Source organism: Polyodon spathula, chromosome 4, assembly GCF_017654505.1.
Source record: "Polyodon spathula isolate WHYD16114869_AA chromosome 4, ASM1765450v1, whole genome shotgun sequence".
NCBI lineage: Eukaryota > Metazoa > Chordata > Actinopteri > Acipenseriformes > Polyodontidae > Polyodon > Polyodon spathula.
In genome coordinates, this window is record NC_054537.1 from 337,664 (window position 1) to 360,567 (window position 22,904).

General features: G+C 45.7%; 1 protein-coding gene across 4 annotated transcripts in view; it reads left to right on the forward strand.

The window, feature by feature from the left end:
• Positions 1-22,904, forward strand: part of LOC121314024 (zinc finger and BTB domain-containing protein 47-like) — a 53,113-nt gene that overhangs the window by 28,521 nt on the left and 1,688 nt on the right. For 3 of the 4 annotated variants that reach the window (XM_041246790.1, XM_041246788.1, XM_041246789.1), the window contains exons 2-6: positions 3,234-4,595; positions 5,269-5,416; positions 7,416-7,531; positions 8,999-9,143; positions 9,542-11,480. In XM_041246790.1, coding sequence (XP_041102724.1) covers positions 3,234-4,595; positions 5,269-5,416; positions 7,416-7,531; positions 8,999-9,143; positions 9,542-9,870 — 2,100 coding nt within the window. In that variant the 3' untranslated portion in view covers positions 9,871-11,480. The remainder of the gene's footprint in view (positions 1-3,233; positions 4,596-5,268; positions 5,417-7,415; positions 7,532-8,998; positions 9,144-9,541; positions 11,481-22,904) is intronic. The other variant, XM_041246791.1, reaches the window with a different exon arrangement.

Consider the following 22,904-nt stretch of genomic DNA (forward strand, 5'->3'; position numbering starts at 1 on the left):
GTTAAAGGAGCGCTGGGCAAGGGAAAGAATGTGTCACATGTCAAAATGAATATGAGAATGGCAGTGTGATGATGAAGCTAATTTGCTTGAAAACAATTAAAGGAGACCAGACATGTACATCAGTGGATTTAGAAAATGTGGAATGGATGATGCGATCAGGAAGTAAACTGCACCTGCTACTGTGGTACCTGTACAACGACGACTCTTTTTTTATGTTTCAGCAGTTTTGTGTTATTTTTTTACAAGGGGTTAATTAAGTACTGTAACAGCCACATAGTTTATTCCCGACTGTTAGAAAGTCTAACAAAAAGCACATTTGTTTTGGATTGTTATTGTTGATTCATTGTAGATACTGCTATTAAGACCCCCACCGTGCAGGTATTGCAACTTCCCTAAACAATATGTTAAAATAAATTAGTGTTTCACTGTATATAAAAATGTGTTGATTTTACCAGTGCTTGCTAGTCTATTAACTAGTTTTAAATTTAAAGCATTTTAGTTTCGGCTTTATTGTTAAAGTTTTCACATGTGCAATACTGTCTCTACATTTTAAAACTGAGAGTTTGCAAAGTTGCATCGTTAAAGTGTGCTGCAGCTACTAATCCTTTCCAATTACTGTTATCCTAAAATGAAGGACTATATAATGATAATGCTGTAATTACTTTTAGAGAGCCTTCTTTGTTCTTATCCAAGTTGCTGCGGTGACGTAGATGCTATAATGAGTTACTGTAAATGAGTTTTAGAAGACAGATTTCATTATGTATTTGAATGCTTTTGAAATTAAAAGTAGAAATACAAAACTGTGGCATTTCTTTGTGAACATGTCAAGTGAAAAACGACAATTCAGAAACCATCAATCTACCAAGGTAGCAAATCTGCCAAATTTTAATACCAGCCAAAATTTCCTGTTATAAAGTTGTTTTTTAAAATCAACCTTTTTTCAGGACATATATATGGCTGGTAGGTAATGTAATCACATACAAAGACATATGCCCGATATACGCTCCTTGCAAAGGAGCCAGCTCTTTTGTACAGCGGTATTGGTGCTATGCTTTAGTGCAAGAGGTCCTGGGTTCGCGCCCACCCTCTGCCTGTCTGTGGATGTGTGATGCACATGCCTGCGTTAATGGAGGTTTGCTACAATATATATATATGGGGAGAACTGACAAATATAGATTGCAGTTTAATATATTTTTATATACAGAATATAAAGTTGTTCTGTTTTTAAAGAAGACGACAAAAATTTCAATCAAAAGGTTTTAGGGGATCTGGGGAAGGAGAACACAATCAAATCAATATAGTATAAAGCAGTATTATTTTGGGGTTTTTACTAAATAGAACAGGAAAAAATCAGATCAGATAATTACAGAAATGTTTTTAAATGGATGAGGAGACAAAAAAAATGAAATCATAAATTCAATCAAATTGTTTTTTTATTACAGATCAGGAGAAAAAATATATCCTGCAAAGTGTTGTTGGAGGGGAGACAAAAGATCAATAAGTACTAATCGATTGTATTTCAAATATATCATGATAAATAAAAGTTTTTCGATTGTACAAATAGTTATTCTGTTTATTTATTTACTGTTTTATATAGAAGTTGGGGACGGTAAACAAGCAAATTAGATCTATATAAAATTATAAAGCACGAAAAATTATGTAATACAGGGATTACAAAAAGAAATAATCAAAAGAATAAAGTTTATGAAGATCAACCTATGATAAATTCACCAAAACTACCCAAACTGCTGCCTAACCTTTCTGTCCAACCCCAACCCTAGTCCCGACCCCAACTCAAGCAGACACAACACAGTCTGGTGCAAGGTTTCAAGCACAGCAACCCCAACCCCAGTCCCGACCCCAACTCAAGCAGACACAACACAGTCTGGTGCAAGGTTTCAAGCACAGCAACCCCAACCCCAGTCCCGACCCCAACTCAAGCAGACACAACACAGTCTGGTGCAAGGTTTCAAGCACAGCAACCCCAGTCCCGACCCCAACTCAAGCAGACACAACACAGTCTGGTGCAAGGTTTCAAGCACAGCAACCCCAACCCCAGTCCCGACCCCAACTCAAGCAGACACAACACAGCCTGGTGCAAGGTTTCAAGCACATCAACCCCAGTCCCGACCCCAACTCAAGCAGACACAACACAGTCTGGTGCAAGGTTTCAAGCACAGCACACCCCAACCCCAGTCCCGACCCCAACTCAAGCAGACACAACACAGTCTGGTGCAAGGTTTCAAGCACATCAACCCCAGTCCCGACCCCAACTCAAGCAGACACAACACAGTCTGGTGCAAGGTTTCAAGCACAGCAACCCCAACCCCAGTCCCGACCCCAACTCAAGCAGACACAACACAGCCTGGTGCAAGGTTTCAAGCACATCAACCCCAGTCCCGACCCCAACTCAAGCAGACTCAACACAGTCTGGTGCAAGGTTTCAAGCACATCAACCCCAGTCCCGACCCCAACTCAAGCAGACACAACACAGTCTGGTGCAAGGTTTCAAGCACAGCAACCCTAGTCCCGACCCCAACTCAAGCAGACACAACACAGTCTGGTGCAAGGTTTCAAGCACAGCAACCCCAGTCCCGACCCCAACTCAAGCAGACACAACACAGTCTGGTGCAAGGTTTCAAGCACAGCAACCCTAACCCTAAGCCCAACTCAAGCAAACACAACACAGGCTTCAAGTACAGCAACAGGAATAAAACAAATCACGTGGTTCCTAATGTTTATTTTAGCCTCTGATTCTTGACTCGCACAGCACTGGAGAAAAAAAAATGAAGGCACACAAGTCAACTACTTCCCCACACACATGACACACTTCAATTGAGTTGACAAGATAGCCTCAGAAGCAGGAGGTAACTTTCTTGTACTGTCACATCAACAAAACAAAATGCAGAAAATAATCAGATGCATCATGAAATGCAAGATGGTAACACAGCTCCTAATCAAAGGAAAACTGTGTAACATGAAATTGAAACCACAGACTCAATATTACCTGAAGAACTTCTCAAAGAGTAGAGAGAAATAACGGCAATTCAGCTTTTCTGTTTTTAAACATGTGTTTAATAGGGACGTTTCTCATTTCTGAGCCCTGTCAGGTACGTCAGTAGCAGTTGAGTGGTTAGTTTACCTTGTGGCTGAGGTAAGGACATTAAGCCAAAGCAACAATCTCATTGTTCTTCTCATTCTTTCACTCACTCTGCTTTGCTTTCTCTTCTCAGCTGATAGCAGAAAAGACGACTGAGTTCCCTTCCACAGAGTTCTCTCTGCTGGAGGATGTTGCTCTCCACTTCACTTGTTTGATGGACAGACTCAATGAGCAGCGCCTGTTTCAGCCAGATCTTTGTGATGTAGACATTGTGTTGGTTCGGCAGAAGAACACGTTTCCTGCACACAAGGGGGTCCTTGCAGCCTACAGCCAGTTCTTTCACTCGCTCTTCACCCAGAACAAGCAGCTCCAGAGGGTGGAGCTTTCCCTGGAAGCTCTGACTTCTCAAGGCCTTCAGCAGATCCTTAACTTCATCTACACCTCGAAGCTGCTGGTGAACTCCTGCAACGTACAGGATGTGTTGAACGCGGCCGCTGTCTTTCAGATGAGTGACATTGTGACTTCCTGTCAGGAGCTCATCAACAACCGCTCATTGACCTTGACCATCACAGGGAACATGTCCAAGCAGGACGGCCAAGGCAACCCACTTCCCTTGCAGTTCTACCGAGAGATCAAGCAAGAGGTGGATCCTCCCCACACCAAAATCTACGCCAGAGAGGGCAACAATCCCTACTCTGTACGCGTCGAGGACAACGCTGGACCGAAGCACCAGCACAAGGAGTATTTTAAGGAGGAGGAATGTCGCGGGCCGGGGTCTTGCAAGATTGAGGGAGACGCAGAGGAATCCAAAACCTCGGACAGTCATGGCACTTTCAATCGGGAGCAGATCATTGTGGAGGTCAACCTCAACAACCAAACCCTGAATGTTTCCAAAGGGACAGAAGGCAAAGCTTCATCCATCGAGGCCACCGCCATGCTGGGAGTGTGCCGTGGTGAAGAGCAGGACACTGAGGAGGAGGAGGAGGAGGAGGATGAGGAGGAGGAAGAACATGATGATGATGATGGTGAAGATGCAGATGTTGGAGAAGAGGATGAAGATCAGACTGAAGAAGACGATGACCTGGTGGACTCCAGCGAAGATGAGGATGATGATGAGGAAGAAGATAATAATGACATTCCGGAAGTCAAAAAGGCAAAAGTGGAGAGGCCGCGGAGGAGGACCAGAGTTTCGGGAGATGCCAAGGCCACAGTGTCCACACAGCAAGTTGAGAGCAGCGTCAAGGTGGTTGGGAACCACAGGAGGAGGAAGAGGAAGACAGACCAGGAAGGCTTGGGCCAGAAGGTGAAACTGGAAGACAAAGAGCATTTCCCTTGTAAGAAGTGCCCGCGGGTCTTCAACAACCGCTGGTACCTAGAGAAGCACATGAACGTGACGCACAGCAGGATGCAGATCTGTGAACGGTGCGGCAAGAGATTTCTACTGGAGAGCGAGCTGCTGCTGCACCACCAGACGGACTGCGAGAAAAACATCCAGGTAGGCCTTGCTGTTATCACTGTGTTTCCTACACCTCTGCCTTGCTGTTATCACTGTGTTTCCTACACCTCTGCCTTGCTGTTATCACTGTGTTTCCTACACCTCTGCCTTGCTGTTATCACTGTGTTTCCTACACCTCTGCCTTGCTGTTATCACTGTGTTTCCTACACCTCTGCCTTGCTGTTATCACTGTGTCTCCTACACCTCTGCCTTGCTGTTATCACTGTGTCTCCTACACCTCTGCCTTGCTGTTATCACTGTGTTTCCTACACCTCTGCCTTGCTGTTATCACTGTGTCTCCTACACCTCTGCCTTGCTGTTATCACTGTGTCTCCTACACCTCTGCCTTGCTGTTATCACTGTGTTTCCTACACCTCTGCCTTGCTGTTATCACTGTGTTTCCTACACCTCTGCCTTGCTGTTATCACTGTGTTTCCTACACCTCTGCCTTGCTGTTATCACTGTGTCTCCTACACCTCTGCCTTGCTGTTATCACTGTGTCTCCTACACCTCTGCCTTGCTGTTATCACTATGTTTCCTACACCTCTGCCTTGCTGTTATCACTGTGTTTCCTACACCTCTTCTGATGTTCCTGAAACCTGTTTTGTTTCATGTGTTACTGCTTTCATGTTTCTGGCTCAGAGCTCTCTAACACATGCCTGTTCTGTTTCAGTGTGTAACCTGTGGAAAGGCGTTTAAGAAGCTCTGGTCTCTCCATGAACACAATAAAATTGTCCACGGCTATGCAGAAAAGAAATTCTCATGTGAGATCTGTGAAAAGAAATTCTACACAATGGCTCATGTCAGAAAACACATGGTTGGTGAGTCGATACAACCCTGGGTAGTGTGTATATATAATAACATTTGAAATAAACTACTATAAACGATGTGTAATCTGCTTAGTGTAGGAATGCTGAAAGGCTTTGATGATTGGTCATTAATCACATAGTGAGTGTATGAGTTGGGTTACCAAGCCCTGGTACTGATGCTGAATCATTGTCACTAGCAGACACATGGTGAGTGTATGGGATGGGTTACCAAGCCCTGGTACTGATGCTGAATCATTGTCACTAGCAGACACATGGTGAGTGTATGAGATGGGTTACCAAGCCCTGGTACTGATGCTGAATCATTGTCACTAGCAGACACATGGTGAGTGTATGAGATGGGTTACCAAGCCCTGGTACTGATGCTGAATCATTATCACTAGCAGACACATGGTGAGTGTATGAGATGGGTTACCAAGCCCTGGGACTGATGCTGAATCATTATCACTAGCAGACACATGGTCTGGAAGGGAAAAGACAAGGTGAGCAGCAGAGTTTTGGATGAGCTGGAGTGGATGGGTAGCAGAGGCAGGAAGCCCGGCCAGGAGGGAGTTGCAGTAGTCAAGGTGGGACAGTACCAGGGTCTGAACTAGGAGCTGCGTGGAGTAGTTGGTGAGGAAGGGGTGAATTCTGCGTATGTTTCTGAGGAAGAAGCGACAGCAGCATGCTGGGTATTAATGGAATACAGCACTGAAGTACAGGAGTCTACAAGGAGCAGGCGATAGAGGTGAAAAAATAGCATTAAAACACATCTTTATCACGAAGTGTGTGCCTTTCTTGTAGACGAAAGTGACACCGACAAAATGCTGGCAGTACATTTGTTGAAAGGTATACTTTAATTATTTTGTAGCTCTGTTCGGTCCTTCGTGCTTGTCTGGTTCCTAGTAGCTGATTAATCCCAGAGCTGATTGATCTCAATGATTCAGCAGACACAACACAGTCCTCTGAATACACTCACCACTGTATAAGAAAGTGTCTCCACTCCTCTGTCCAAGGTCTCTGTCCTCGTCTCTGCAGACACAACACAGTCCTCTGAATACACTCACCACTGTATAAGAAAGTGTCTCCACTCCTCTGTCCAAGGTCTGTGTCCTCGTCTCTGCAGACACAACACAGTCCTCTCCATACACTCACCACTGTATAAGAAAGTGTCTCCACTCCTCTGTCCAAGGTCTGTGTCCTCATCTCTGCAGACACAACACAGTCCTCTGCATACACTCACCACTGTATAAGAAAGTGTCTCCACTCCTCTGTCCAAGGTCTGTGTCCTCATCTCTGCAGACACAACACAGTCCTCTGCATACACTCACCACTGTATAAGAAAGTGTCTCCACTCCTCTGTCCAAGGTCTGTGTCCTCATCTCTGCAGACACAACACAGTCCTCTGCATACACTCACCACTGTATAAGAAAGTGTCTCCACTCCTCTGTCCAAGGTCTCTGTCCTCATCTCTGCAGACACAACACAGTCCTCTCCATACACTCACCACCGTATAAGAAAGTGTCTCCACTCCTCTGTCCAAGGTCTGTGTCCTCGTCTCTGCAGACACAACACAGTCCTCTCCATACACTCACCACTGTATACGAAGGTGTCTCCACCCGTCTGTCCAAGGTCTGTCCACTCAGTTTGCGAGTGTGTCCTGGTCTCTATGCTATGCCTGAGACAGTGGCAAGGGTTAACTTAGCTGAGTAATTTTAGGATTTTAATGTCTTCCCCTGACCCTTCTTTGTTCTAGGGTAAATAGACCCCTCTACCTTCAATAGCTTGTACCTTGTAGCCCTGGGGATTAGTGGAATTGCATTTCCCTGGATTCTCTCCAAAGCTACAGTGGTCTTTTTACTAAAGCGGGATGTTCCCTCCCAGGAGGCCCATGTAAACCAACTGATGTCTTTTTCCAGTGCGTACAATTTAAATACATAGTAACATCTGCCTGGGGGTGTTTACTGGGACTATAAACTGCCCCAAGCTCCCATGCTCTGTTGTTGCTTTTCAGCTCACACAAAGGACATGCCGTTTACCTGTGAGACCTGCGGGAAATCCTTCAAGCGCAGCATGTCTTTGAAAGTGCACTCGTTGCAGCACTCGGGAGAGAAGCCCTTCAAATGTGAGGTAAGAGAGGGATTGAGTGAAGCTGCAGCACTCAGGAGAGAAGCCCTTCAAATGTGAGGTAAGAGAGGAACTGAGTGAAGCTGCAGCACTCAGGAGAGAAGCTCTTTAAATGTGAGGTAAGAAAGGGATTGAGTGAAGTTGCAGCACTCAGGAGAGAAGCTCTTTAAATGTGAGGTAAGAGAGGGATTGAGTGAAGCTGCAGCACTCAGGAGAGAAGCTCTTTAAATGTGAGGTAAGAGAGGGATGGAGTGAAGCTGCAGCACTCAGGAGAGAAGCTCTTTAAATGTGAGGTAAGAGAGGGATTGAGTGAAGCTGCAGCACTCAGGAGAGAAGCTCTTTAAATGTGAGGTAAGAGAGGGATTGAGTGAAGCTGCAGCACTCAGGAGAGAAGCTCTTTAAATGTGAGGTAAGAGAGGGATTGAGTGAAGCTGCAGCACTCAGGAGAGAAGTTCTTTAAATGTGAGGTAAGATAGGGATTGAGTGAAGCTGCAGCACTCAGGAGAGAAGCTCTTTAAATGTGAGGTAAGAGAGGGATTGAGTGAAGCTGCAGCACTCAGGAGAGAAGCTCTTTAAATGTGAGGGAAGAGAGGGATTGAGTGACGCTGCAGCACTCAGGAGAGAAGCTCTTTAAATGTGAGGTAAGAGAGGGATGGAGTGAAGCTGCAGCACTCAGGAGAGAAGCTCTTTAAATGTGAGGTAAGAGAGGGATTGAGTGACGCTGCAGCACTCAGGAGAGAAGCTCTTTAAATGTGAGGTAATGCAGAAAACTGACGTGTCTGGACCAGTTTGGCAATCTATATCTATAAGCTGCTGCTGGTGTGGAGTGAAGAGCCTGGCTGAAAGTCGTTAAGGTCTGTTTGAAACCTGCGTTCGGTTTTATAAACAAGTGTATTAAAGTGTTTTGCTTTGGTGTTATATGTCAGGTAAACAGCTTAGCTGTCCTGCGCGTTAGTCAGGGACTTGCATATGTTTAGTCAGTGCTCCGAGGGAGCTAGGAGTTTGTTTGTTTTTGTTTGTTTGATTAAAGTGCGCGTAAGTGCTAAAGACAAGTTTTCTTCTCTGGGTCACATTTTTAAAGGGGCACAAACCCAAACTACGGCCAGCCTGTTCACTATATATATATATATTATACACAAATAAAATTTCGCAAACCTGGGATCCTTCAAGAAGCTGCTTGATGAGATTCTGGGATCAATAAGCTACTAACAACCAAACGAGCAAGTTGGGCCGAATGGCCTCCTCTCGTTTGTATCCTTTATGTTCTTAACCTTGCTGGTATAATTAAGGTATTATTTCTGATGTGTTAGACTTGCTTGCTTTCATATTGTCATTGCTTCTAAAATATCTAGCATGGCAGTCTTGTATGTTTATGCTGTATCCAGAGCAGAATGGCACATTTCACATGTCTCTTGTAGTTGCTGTTTTACATGTATTTCTGTTTTTATTTTGTCTGCTGTGTCTCTATAGAACTGCAGTGAGCGCTTCCAGTACAAGTACCAGCTGCGCTCCCACATGAGCATCCACATTGGACACAAGCAGTTCATGTGCCAGTGGTGCGGGAAGGACTTCAACATGAAGCAGTACTTCGATGAGCACATGAAGACACACACCGGTGAGCATAGGGAGTAACACTTCATCTTCTTAACCCTGGCAAGTGCTTTCCTGTGTCACCTCTGATACAATGCTTAGACACTCCTCTATATTATTATTGAACTCTGTAATGCTCATTCCTGTATCTCCTCTGATACGATGCTTAGACACTCCTCTATATTATTATTGAACTCTGTAATGCTCATTCCTGTATCTCCTCTGATACGATGCTTAGACACTCCTCTATATTATTATTGAACTCTGTAATGCTCATTCCTGTATCTCCTCTGAAATGTTGTAAAGAAATGACACCTACTACTACATGAGGTCAAAGATAGTTGTCAGTCTGTTTGACTTGCCTGCAGGAAATGTTCCCCTTGTTGCATCTCCCCCTGATGAGAAGCCCCTGTGTCCCTGCAGGAGAGAAGCCATTCATCTGTGAGATCTGTGGGAAGAGCTTCACCAGCCGGCCCAACATGAAGCGTCACCGGCGCACGCACACGGGGGAGAAGCCGTACCCCTGCGACGTGTGCGGACAGCGCTTCCGCTTCTCCAACATGCTCAAGACACACAAGGAGAAGTGCTTCCGGGTTAGCAACCCCATCGGCCTCGCCAATCAGGGAGCAGCAGAAACAGTAGCCATGCCCCTGTCCCTCCCCCTGCTTCCCTCCATGGCAGCCATCGCCCCACTCCCTCACCTACCCCCCCTGCCACCGCTGTTCCCAGCCGGGAGGGTAAACAGCAACTGAGCAGAGAAACACCCCCACACACACACACATGCTCTCACTGTAAACAGCAACTGAGCAGAGAAATACCCCCACACACACACACATGCTCTCACTGTAAACAGCAAATGAGCAGAGAAACACCCACACACACACACACACACACACACGCTCTCATTGTAAACAGCAACTGAGCAGAGAAACACCCACACACACACACACACTCTCACTGTAAACAGCAACTGAGCAGAGAAACACCCACACACACACACACACACTCACTGTAAACAGCAACTGAACTGTGGGGGCGTGCACCAGGGGGGGTGGGGGGTGCAAGCAGGGGCACTGGCCCCTCCAATAATATTTCCAAAATATTGATTATTGCTTATCAATGTATTGCGTTTGCCCTTCCTGTTACTGCCACTCACAAACTGAACGGATTTCCTCATAACATGCAGTTATGGACACGCGTGGACTCGGTTTGCACGTGCTCCCCCATAACGTGCAGTTAAGGACTGGCACGTGGGCCCCTTTAATGTTTGAGTCCAGCTGCAGTGATACAATTACTGGAAAAATTGCACATTTTTTAAATTATGCTATTTTATGCTGGACTGAAAACCTTATAACTGTTAATATACTAAAAGGAAAACACTAGTGAAGCTGAATCAAGCATTTTAATGCAGAGCTCCTGAAATGCAGTACGATTTATTTGTACACCACATTGAGCCTATTTTAACGCTTAGGAATCGGACAATGCAAAGTCTTTGCCAGAACTCATGAAGGTCTGTAAAGAACACGGCCTGGAACTCTTGTATCCTCATGTATTCTGTAAAGAACATGGTCTGGGGCTCCTGTATCCTCGTGTATTCTGTAAAGAACACGGCCTGGGACTCCTGTATCCTCGTGTATTCTGTAAAGTTCACAGCCTGGGACTCCTGTATCCTCATGTATTCTGTAAAGATCACAGCCTGGGACTCCTGTATCCTCGTGTATTTGACCTGCTGGTGCTTTTGGCCGTGCAGCCTGTTACAGCTGGAACTGCAGAAAGATGTGTCAGTGTTAAAAAGCTCCACAGCGTCTGGACTTTCATTGAAATGGCAAGTGAGTGTAATGCCATTTATTTATAACCATGTCAATGCACGCACGCACACACACACGCACGCACGCACGCACGCACGCACGCACGCACGCACGCACGCACCACACACACACACACACACACACACGTGAAGGTCATACTCTTGGTAAGGCTGACCTCCATTTTTTGAGCGTGGAACCCATTGCAGCTGAGAAGAAGCTGTTCAGCAGTAAAGGGACGCCGGCCTCAGGATCGCTAACCACTCCCACTTCTTTTATTCTTTTAGTTTTGATTTTTTTAATGTCTCGACTTGTCAAGTTCAGTTAAGTAAAGAAATGCAGAGACAGTGTTATTTTGGACATTGTATTTTACTGTGGGATTTCCTGTCTGTGCTCTGTATGTTTCCACACACAAGCCCATACAGCACAGAAAGCTTGTTGAATGACATCCCCAGCCTGGAGATTGTGATGGTGAAATCGTACAGAGTCCTTCATCATTCCGCCTGGCTGCTCCGTTCTCACGATACAAGAGGATGGAACAACAATTTTTCTGGGAGGTGGGGCATTTCACAAACTTTTTTCCAGTGATCCCAATTTCCAGTTTGTAATTTCTGAAAGAGATCAATGCGGCTCTAACCGTTCCCAATGAGAATTTCTATGATGCTGCTTCCAGAAATGTGGTAAAGATTATTATTATTTTGTTGTTGCTGCTCCCCCCCCTCACCCCCTAGTTTTAAAGATGGTTTGTAATTGGATCTCAGTTTTCAGCAGCTGTGATTTCTCTTCCCTGAACGCCTGAGGAATTGCTGCGTCCTCATTCTCTTTATAGAAATCAAAGCAATCTCAAAAAGGACTTGAGAGGAAGGGTGCAGATCTTCAGCAGAAAGCAGAAGTAGTGATATTTCTGACTGTTCCGTGAACACTTTACAATGTGCAGGAGAATCAATGAGATACAGGATCACTTTACAATGTGCAGGAGAATCAATGAGAGACAGGATCACTTTACAATGTGCAGGAGAATCAATGAGATACAGGATCACTTTACAATGTGCAGGAGAATCAATGAGAGACAGGATCACTTTACAATGTGCAGGAGAATCAATGAGAGACAGGATCACTTTACAATGTGCAGTAGAATCAATGAGAGACAGGATCACTTTACAATGTGCAGGAGAATCAATGAGAGACAGGATCACTTTACAATGTGCAGGAGAATCAATGAGAGACAGGATCACTTTACAATGTGCAGTAGAATCAATGAGAGACAGGATCACTTTACAATGTGCAGTAGAATCAGTGAGAGACAGGATCACTTTACAATGTGCAGTAGAATCAATGAGAGACAGGATCACTTTACAATGTGCAGAAGAATCAATGAGAGACAGGATCACTTTACAAGGTGCAGGAGAATCAATGAGAGACAGGATCACTTTACAATGTGCAGTAGAATCAATGAGAGACAGGATCACTTTACAATGTGCAGTAGAATCAATGAGAGACAGGATCACTTTACAATGTGCAGTAGAATCAGTGAGAGACAGGATCACTTTACAATGTGCAGTAGAATCAATGAGAAACAGGATCACTTTACAATGTGCAGTAGAATCAATGAGAAACAGGATCACTTTACAATGTGCAGTAGAATCAATGAGAAACAGGATCACTTTACAATGTGCAGTAGAATCAATGAGATACAGGATCACTTTACAATGTGCAGTAGAATCAATGAGAGACAGGATCACTTTACAATGTGCAGTAGAATCAATGAGAGACAGGATCACTTTACAATGTGCAGTAGAATCAATGAGAGACAGGATCACTTTACAATGTGCAGTAGAATCAATGAGAGACAGGATCACTTTACAATGTGCAGGAGAATCAATGAGAGACAGGATCACTTTACAATGTGCAGGAGAATCAATGAGATACAGGATCACTTTACAATGTGCAGTAGAATCAATGAGAAACAGGATCACTTTACAATGTGCAGGAGAATCAATGAGATACAGGATCACTTTACAATGTGCAGTAGAATCAATGAGAAACAGGATCACTTTACAATGTGCAGTAGAATCAATGAGAGACAGGATCACTTTACAATGTGCAGTAGAATCAATGAGATACAGGATCACTTTACAATGTGCAGTAGAATCAATGAGAAACAGGATCACTTTACAATGTGCAGTAGAATCAATGAGAAACAGGATCACTTTACAATGTGCAGTAGAATCAATGAGAGACAGGATCACTTTACAATGTGCAGTAGAATCAATGAGATACAGGATCACTTTACAATGTGCAGTAGAATCGAATAAGAAACAGGATCACTTTACAATGTGCAGTAGAATTGAATAAGAGAAAGGGTGTAGACTAAGGATTCTAACAAACGTTTAACTGGAAATCTCAGAGTGCAATGACATAACTGCAGTTGTGTAGAAGAGTATACAGGACTGTATAATGTGACTGAGGAGAAGGACAGCAGCCACAATAGGAAGCTCTGTTTTCTTGTTTTATTTATTAATCACTTATGTGCAATAGGAGAAGTTGAGAACTCAGTTGTAATGATCCTGCGATAACCAAGTGATACTCTGTGTCTATTGCAAGCTTATATTGCATTGCAATAACCAAATGTTGTGATCTCATTATATTGTGTTCATCTATCATTTCCAGTGATGCTGATGGAATGCTGTTTAGAATCCTCGGCAGCATTTCTGTAAAACAGGCATTCAGTGCCATCTATGAAGTGAGGACTAAGAAAGCCGTGCAGTGCACAGTGCAGTGTGAGGACTAAAAGCTGTGCAGCATACAGTGCAGTGTGTACTCTAAGAAAGCTGTACAGCATACAGTGCAATGTGTACTCTAAGAAAGCCATGCAGTGTGAGGACTAAAAGCTGTGCAGCATACAGTGAAATGTGTACTCTAAGAAAGCTGTGCAGTGCACAGTGCAGTGTGTTCTCTAAGAAAGCTGTGCAGTGCACAGTGCAGTGTGTTCTCTAAGAAAGCTGTGCAGTGCACAGTGCAGTGTGTTCTCTAAGAAAGCTGTGCAGTGCACAGTGCAGTGTGTACTCTAAGAAAGCTGTGCAGTGCACAGTGCAGTGTGTACTCTAAGAAAGCTGTGCAGTGCACAGTGCAATGTGTACTCTAAGAAAGCTGTGCAGTGCACAGTGCAATGTGTACTCTAAGAAAGCTGTGCAGTGCACAGTGCAGTGTGTACTCTAAGAAAGCTGTGCAGTGCACAGTGCAGTGTGTACTCTAAGAAAGCTGTGCAGTGCACAGTGCAGTGTGTACTCTAAGAAAGCTGTGCAGTGCACAGTGCAGTGTGTACTCTAAGAAAGCTGTGCAGTGCACAGTGCAGTGTGTACTCTAAGAAAGCTGTGCAGTGCACAGTGCAGTGTGTACTCTAAGAGAGCTGTGCAGTGCACAGTGCAGTGTGTACTCTAAGAAAGCTGTGCAGTGCACAGTGCAGTGTGTACTCTAAGAAAGCTGTGCAGTGCACAGTGCAGTGTGTACTCTAAGAAAGCTGTGCAGTGCACAGTGCAGTGTGTACTCTAAGAAAGCTGTGCAGTGCACAGTGCAGTGTGTACTCTAAGAAAGCTGTGCAGTGCACAGTGCAGTGTGTACTCTAAGAAAGCTGTGCAGTGCACAGTGCAGTGTGTACTCTAAGAAAGCTGTGCAGTGCACAGTGCAGTGTGTACTCTAAGAAAGCTGTGCAGTGCACAGTGCAGTGTGTACTCTAAGAAAGCTGTGCAGTGCACAGTGCAGTGTGTACTCTAAGAAAGCTGTGCAGTGCACAGTGCAGTGTGTACTCTAAGAAAGCTGTGCAGTGCACAGTGCAGTGTGTACTCTAAGAAAGCTGTGCAGTGCACAGTGCAGTGTGTATTCTAAGAAAGCTGTGCAGTGCACAGTGCAATGTGTATTCTAAGAAAGCTGTGCAGTGCACAGTGCAGTGTGTACTCTGCAGTGCAATGTGTATTCAGCTGTGCAGTGCAGTGTGTGTACTCTAAGAAAGCTGTGCAGTGCACAGTGCAGTGTGTACTCAGTGCACAGTGCAGTGTGTACTCTAAGAAAGCTGTGCAGTGCACAGTGCAGTGTGTACTCTAAGAAAGCTGTGCAGTGCACAGTGCAGTGTGTACTCTAAGAAAGCTGTGCAGTGCACAGTGCAGTGTGTACTCTAAGAAAGCTGTGCAGTGCACAGTGCAGTGTGTACTCTAAGAAAGCTGTGCAGAACACAGTGCAGTGTGTACTCTAAGAAAGCTGTGCAGTGCACAGTGCAATGTGTACTCTAAGAAAGCTGTGCAGTGCACAGTGCAGTGTGAGAAAGTGTATTGCTCTCTCTATCATGAAACGGTTTTTTAAGCTTGGAAAATGTTGCAGTTTAAAAGTGACTCTAAAAGACAAACGGTTTGGCTGCTTTGTACTGCCTAATCTGAATCATTTTGCTTATGTTAAGCTGTTTGTTTTTATAGTTCTATTTGTGGAGTACCTTGGCATTTGTTTCTCTTGTTTCCTTTGACCCCTCCTCGCACCTCCTTGTTAGAGGCCACAGCTAGTACAGCTATCGCTTGACTTTTACAATGCGATGGATGTACTGTGATGCAGATGCTGGTGTATAAAAGCAGTTGGCAGTGGACACATGCGATTGGTTCGTACTGTAAGGGTAGCTGCAGGAAGCTAAACACTGTTCTGCTTGCACTTCCCATCTTAAACCATCAGGTGTCACTGTTCTTTGAGGACAGGCTACTTTGTCATTTCTTGGAGCATTTTTAACCTGTTATCGTATTCCTTTGAATTTAAGATGCAGTCCACATTTCTCACCCTCAATCTGACAAAAAATAAAACAGCAAATAAATCTGCATTTACAAAGAGACAACCTCAATTACATTGTCTGCTATCACACAAAGCGTTACAGCTATGCGCTGTGTCTCATTTCCAGTCGTCATTACTCACACCTGTTTTTCTCTCAGTTTGTGAACTGTGGTATTGCTTGGCAAGTTGAAAAATACAGGGGTTTAATCAGCATTCCTGATCTGTCCAAGCTGGTACTGCTTGTTAGAACTGAGCCTAATAATGAAACGCTGAAATTGTAAAAGCTTCTCTTTGAATTTCTCAGGAAGCTAATGGCACTTCTTTGAAAATGGCTGCCTGTATGTCATGGATGATTCGAGATCGGGCAGTATTGTTTTGGTTAACTTTTCTTGGCAGTCAGTCACAGTGCTGTTTGTGTACTCGGGTAGTCATGTCTTTTCTCGGCAGTCGGTCACGGTGCTGCTTGTGTACTCGGGTAGTCGTGTCTTTTCTTGGCAGTCAGTTACGGTGCTGTTTGTATACTCGGGTAGTCATGTCTTTTCTTGGCAGTCAGTCACGGTGCTGTTTGTTTACTCGGGTAGTCATATCTTTTCTTGGCTGTCAGTCACGATGCTGTTTGTGTACTCGGGTAGTCATGTCTTTTCTTGGCAGTCAGTCACGGTGCTGTTTGTGTACTCGGGTAGTCATGTCTTTTCTTGGCAGTCAGTCACGGTGCTGTTTATGTACTCGGGTAGTCATGTCTTTTCTTGGCATTCAGTCACGGTGCTGTTTATGTACTCGGGTAGTCCTGTCTTTTCTCAGCAGTCAGTCACGGTGCTGTTTGTGTACTCGGGTAGTCATGTCTTTTCTTGGCAGTCAGTCACGGTGCTGTTTGTGTACTCGGGTAGTCATGTCTTTTCTTGGCAGTCAGTCACGGTGCTGTTTGTATACTCGGGTAGTCATGTCTTTTCTTGGCAGTCAGTCACGGTGCTGTTTGTGTACTCGGGTAGTCATGTCTTTTCTTGGCAGTCAGTCACGGTGCTGTTTGTGTACTCGGGTAGTCATGTCTTTTCTTGGCAGTCAGTCACGGTGCTGTTTGTGTACTCGGGTAGTCATGTCTTTTCTTGGCAGTCAGTCACGGTGCTGTTTGTGTACTCGGGTAGTCGTGTCTTTTCTTGGCAGTCAGTCACGGTGCTGTTTGTGTACTCGGGTAGTCGTGTCTTTTCTCGGCAGTCAGTCACGGTGCTGTTTGTGTACTCGGGTAGTCGTGTCTTTTCTCGGCAGTCAGTCACGGTGCTGTTTGTGTACTCGGGTAGTCGTGTCTTTTCTCGGCAGTCAGTCACGGTGCTGTTTGTGTACTCGGGTAGTCGTGTCTTTTCTCGGCAGTCAGTCACGGTGCTGTTTGTGTACTCGGGTAGTCGTGTCTTTTCTCGGCAGTCAGTCACGGTGCTGTTTGTGTACTCGGGTAGTCGTGTCTTTTCTCGGCAGTCAGTCACGGTGCTGTTTGTGTACTCGGGTAGTCGTGTCTTTTCTCGGCAGTCAGTCACGGTGCTGTTTGTGTACTCGGGTAGTCGTGTCTTTTCTCGGCAGTCAGTCACGGTGCTGTTTGTGTACTCGGGTAGTCGTGTCTTTTCTCGGCAGTCAGTCACGGTGCTGTTTGTGTACTCGGGTAGTCGTGTCTTTTCTTGGCAGTCAGTCACGGTGCTGTTTGTGTACTCGGGTAGTCATGTGTTTTCTCGGCAGTCAGTCACGGTGCTGTTTGTATACTCGGGTAGTCATGTGTTTTCTCGGCAGTCAGTCACGGTGCTGTTTGTGTACTCGGGTAGTCGTGTCTTTTCTCGGCAGTCAGTCACGGTGCTGTTTGTGTACTCGGGTAGTCGTGTCTTTTCTCGGCAGTCAGTCACGGTGCTGTTTGTGTACTCGGGTAGTCGTGTCTTTTCTTGGCAGTCAGTCACGGTGCTGTTTGTGTACTCGGGTAGTCGTGTCTTTTCTTGGCAGTCAGTCACGGTGCTGTTTGTGTACTCGGGTAGTCATGTGTTTTCTTGGCAGTCAGTCACGGTGCTGTTTGTATACTCGGGTAGTCGTGTCTTTTCTCGGCAGTCAGTCACTGTGCTGTTTGTGTACTCGGGTAGTCGTGTCTTTTCTCGGCAGTCAGTCACGGTGCTGTTTGTATACTCGGGTAGTCGTGTCTTTTCTTGGCAGTCAGTCACGGTGCTGTTTGTGTACTCGGGTAGTCATGTATTTTCTTGGCAGTCAGTCACGGTGCTGTTTGTGTACTCGGGTAGTCGTGTGTTTTCTCGGCAGTCAGTCACGGTGCTGTTTGTATACTCGGGTAGTCGTGTCTTTTCTCGGCAGTCAGTCACGGTGCTGTTTGTATACTCGGGTAGTCGTGTCTTTTCTCGGCAGTCAGTCACGGTGCTGTTTGTATACTCGGGTAGTCGTGTCTTTTCTCGGCAGTCAGTCACGGTGCTGTTTGTGTACTCGGGTAGTCGTGTCTTTTCTTGGCAGTCAGTCACGGTGCTGTTTGTTTACTCGAGTAGCCACGTTGCTTGTTGTGATTTTAATGCGCACATCACTATACTGAACTTGAATTGAAGACACAGGCTATTTTTGAGAAGAAAAAAATGGTTTAAAAAGTGAGTCTTAAATTCAAAGGAATGCTGTATTTAAATGTTCTCTTTAAGAACAATATTGTAATGATAACTTACTCCTAACTTTGTTAACTGCAAAAGTTAAGTCTAAATGTAGCTGTTAATTCTGCAAATACAGCCCTTCAGATGCTTTTATGACTCCTCAATATAAAAAAAGCATCTGCACCCTAAAATGGATCAATTTCTTGGTGTTTTTTTCCCCACAGTGATGATAAAGACCTGGTTTGTGCTGAGCTTCGCAGCTGCTGTGAGATTTCAGTGCTCTCGTTACAGGCACGTTTATCTTGACTGCCTTCAAAAAGGACACAGCAGTTTGTAATGCAAAAGGAAGGACTTGAATTTTTTTCTGTGAAAAAATATTGATTTAGAATGTAACAAATGACATAGTACATCTTGTGTTCTAAATGTGGTACTTCATGTGTTAAAGTGAATCACAGGAAATACATTGTGGGTCAATGTGAGCCTCTAATACTAGCAGGGTTAAACAAAACAAATTGAGAATCATAACTTTTTCTAATGTAGCACTGATTGGGTATGGTGGAGATGACTGGCCATCTCTATTACTTTCCCCAGGATTCTTACTGCAATACAAGGCTAGAGAGAGCTGGTGTTATTTGCAATATTGCACAGTACAAGGCTCGATAGCTCTCTTGCAGTAACAGATCCTGGGTGTTGGTTGCTGTCTCTTGCAGTAACAGATCCTGGTTGTTGGTTGCTGTCTCTTGCAGTAACAGATCCTGGGTGTTGGTTGCTGTCTCTTGCAGTAACAGATCCTGGGTGTTGGTTGCTGTCTCTTGCAGTAACAGATCCTGGGTGTTGGTTGCTGTCTCTTGCAGTAACAGATCCTGGGTGTTGGTTGCTGTCTCTTGCAGTAACAGATCCTGGGTGTTGGTTGCTGTCTCTTGCAGTAACAGATCCTGGGTGTTGGTTGCTGTCTCTTGCAGTAACAGATCCTGGGTGTTGGTTGCTGTCTCTTGCAGTAACAGATCCTGGGTGTTGGTTGCTGTCTCTTGCAGTAACCGATCCTGGGTGTTGGTTGCTGTCTCTTGCAGTAACCGATCCTGGGTGTTGGTTGCTGTCTCTTGCAGTAACAGATCCTGGGTGTTGGTTGCTGTCTCTTGCAGTAACAGATCCTGGGTGTTGGTTGCTGTCTCTTGCAGTAACAGATCCTGGGTGTTGGTTGCTGTCTCTTGCAGTAACAGATCCTGGGTGTTGGTTGCTGTCTCTTGCAGTAACAGATCCTGGGTGTTGGTTGCTGTCTCTTGCAGTAACAGATCCTGGGTGTTGGTTGCTGTCTCTTGCAGTAACAGATCCTGGGTGTTGGTTGCTGTCTCTTGCAGTAACAGATCCTGGGTGTTGGTTGCTGTCTCTTGCAGTAACAGATCCTGGGTGTTGGTTGCTGTCTCTTGCAGTAACAGATCCTGGGTGTTGGTTGCTGTCTCTTGCAGTAACAGATCCTGGGTGTTGGTTGCTGTCTCTTGCAGTAACAGATCCTGGTTGTTGGTTGCTGTCTCTTGCAGTAACAGATCCTGGTTGTTGGTTGCTGTCTCTTGCAGTAACAGATCCTGGGTGTTGGTTGCTGTCTCTTGCAGTAACAGATCCTGGGTGTTGGTTGCTGTCTCTTGCAGTAACAGATCCTGGGTGTTGGTTGCTGTCTCTTGCAGTAACAGATCCTGGGTGTTGGTTGCTGTCTCTTGCAGTAACAGATCCTGGGTGTTGGTTGCTGTCTCTTGCAGTAACAGATCCTGGTTGTTGGTTGCTGTCTCTTGCAGTAACAGATCCTGGGTGTTGGTTGCTGTCTCTTGCAGTAACAGATCCTGGGTGTTGGTTGCTGTCTCTTGCAGTAACAGATCCTGGGTGTTGGTTGCTGTCTCTTGCAGTAACAGATCCTGGGTGTTGGTTGCTGTCTCTTGCAGTAACAGATCCTGGGTGTTGGTTGCTGTCTCTTGCAGTAACAGATCCTGGGTGTTGGTTGCTGTCTCTTGCAGTAACAGATCCTGGCTGTTGGTTGCTGTCTCTTGCAGTAACAGATCCTGGGTGTTGGTTGCTGTCTCTTGCAGTAACAGATCCTGGGTGTTGGTTGCTGTCTCTTGCAGTAACAGATCCTGGGTGTTGGTTGCTGTCTCTTGCAGTAACAGATCCTGGTTGTTGGTTGCTGTCTCTTGCAGTAACAGATCCTGGGTGTTGGTTGCTGTCTCTTGCAGTAACAGATCCTGGGTGTTGGTTGCTGTCTCTTGCAGTAACAGATCCTGGGTGTTGGTTGCTGTCTCTTGCAGTAACAGATCCTGGGTGTTGGTTGCTGTCTCTTGCAGTAACAGATCCTGGGTGTTGGTTGCTGTCTCTTGCAGTAACAGATCCTGGGTGTTGGTTGCTGTCTCTTGCAGTAACAGATCCTGGGTGTTGGTTGCTGTCTCTTGCAGTAACAGATCCTGGGTGTTGGTTGCTGTCTCTTGCAGTAACAGATCCTGGGTGTTGGTTGCTGTCTCTTGCAGTAACAGATCCTGGGTGTTGGTTGCTGTCTCTTGCAGTAACAGATCCTGGGTGTTGGTTGCTGTCTCTTGCAGTAACAGATCCTGGGTGTTGGTTGCTGTCTCTTGCAGTAACAGATCCTGGGTGTTGGTTGCTGTCTCTTGCAGTAACAGATCCTGGGTGTTGGTTGCTGTCTCTTGCAGTAACAGATCCTGGGTGTTGGTTGCTGTCTCTTGCAGTAACAGATCCTGGGTGTTGGTTGCTGTCTCTTGCAGTAACAGATCCTGGGTGTTGGTTGCTGTCTCTTGCAGTAACAGATCCTGGGTGTTGGTTGCTGTCTCTTGCAGTAACAGATCCTGGGTGTTGGTTGCTGTCTCTTGCAGTAACAGATCCTGGGTGTTGGTTGCTGTCTGCAGTCTCTTGCAGTAACAGATCCTGGGTGTTGGTTGCTGTCTCTTGCAGTAACAGATCCTGGATCCTGTTGGTTGCTGTCTCTTGCAGTAACAGATCCTGGGTGTTGGTTGCTGTCTCTTGCAGTAACAGATCCTGGGTGTTGGTTGCTGTCTCTTGCAGTAACAGATCCTGGGTGTTGGTTGCTGTCTCTTGCAGTAACAGATCCTGGGTGTTGGTTGCTGTCTCTTGCAGTAACAGATCCTGGGTGTTGGTTGCTGTCTCTTGCAGTAACAGATCCTGGGTGTTGGTTGCTGTCTCTTGCAGTAACAGATCCTGGGTGTTGGTTGCTGTCTCTTGCAGTAACCGATCCTGGGTGTTGGTTGCTGTCTCTTGCAGTAACAGATCCTGGTTGTTGGTTGCTGTCTCTTGCAGTAACAGATCCTGGGTGTTGGTTGCTGTCTCTTGCAGTAACAGATCCTGGGTGTTGGTTGCTGTCTCTTGCAGTAACAGATCCTGGGTGTTGGTTGCTGTCTCTTGCAGTAACCGATCCTGGGTGTTGGTTGCTGTCTCTTGCAGTAACAGATCCTGGTTGTTGGTTGCTGTCTCTTGCAGTAACAGATCCTGGGTGTTGGTTGCTGTCTCTTGCAGTAACAGATCCTGGGTGTTGGTTGCTGTCTCTTGCAGTAACAGATCCTGGCTGTTGGTTGCTGTCTCTTGCAGTAACAGATCCTGGCTGTTGGTTGCTGTCTCTTGCAGTAACAGATCCTGGGTGTTGGTTGCTGTCTCTTGCAGTAACAGATCCTGGGTGTTGGTTGCTGTCTCTTGCAGTAACAGATCCTGGGTGTTGGTTGCTGTCTCTTGCAGTAACAGATCCTGGGTGTTGGTTGCTGTCTCTTGCAGTAACAGATCCTGGGTGTTGGTTGCTGTCTCTTGCAGTAACAGATCCTGGCTGTTGGTTGCTGTCTCTTGCAGTAACAGATCCTGGGTGTTGGTTGCTGTCTCTTGCAGTAACAGATCCTGGGTGTTGGTTGCTGTCTCTTGCAGTAACAGATCCTGGTTGTTGGTTGCTGTCTCTTGCAGTAACAGATCCTGGGTGTTGGTTGCTGTCTCTTGCAGTAACCGATCCTGGGTGTTGGTTGCTGTCTCTTGCAGTAACAGATCCTGGGTGTTGGTTGCTGTCTCTTGCAGTAACAGATCCTGGGTGTTGGTTGCTGTCTCTTGCAGTAACCGATCCTGGGTGTTGGTTGCTGTCTCTTGCAGTAACAGATCCTGGGTGTTGGTTGCTGTCTCTTGCAGTAACAGATCCTGGCTGTTGGTTGCTGTCTCTTGCAGTAACAGATCCTGGCTGTTGGTTGCTGTCTCTTGCAGTAACAGATCCTGGTTGTTGGTTGCTGTCTCTTGCAGTAACAGATCCTGGGTGTTGGTTGCTGTCTCTTGCAGTAACAGATCCTGGGTGTTGGTTGCTGTCTCTTGCAGTAACAGATCCTGGGTGTTGGTTGCTGTCCTTGCAGTAACAGATCCTGGGTGTTGGTTGCTGTCTCTTGCAGTAACAGATCCTGGGTGTTGGTTGCTGTCTCTTGCAGTAACCGATCCTGGGTGTTGGTTGCTGTCTCTTGCAGTAACAGATCCTGGGTGTTGGTTGCTGTCTCTTGCTGTAACAGATCCTGGGTGTTGACTCTTAGG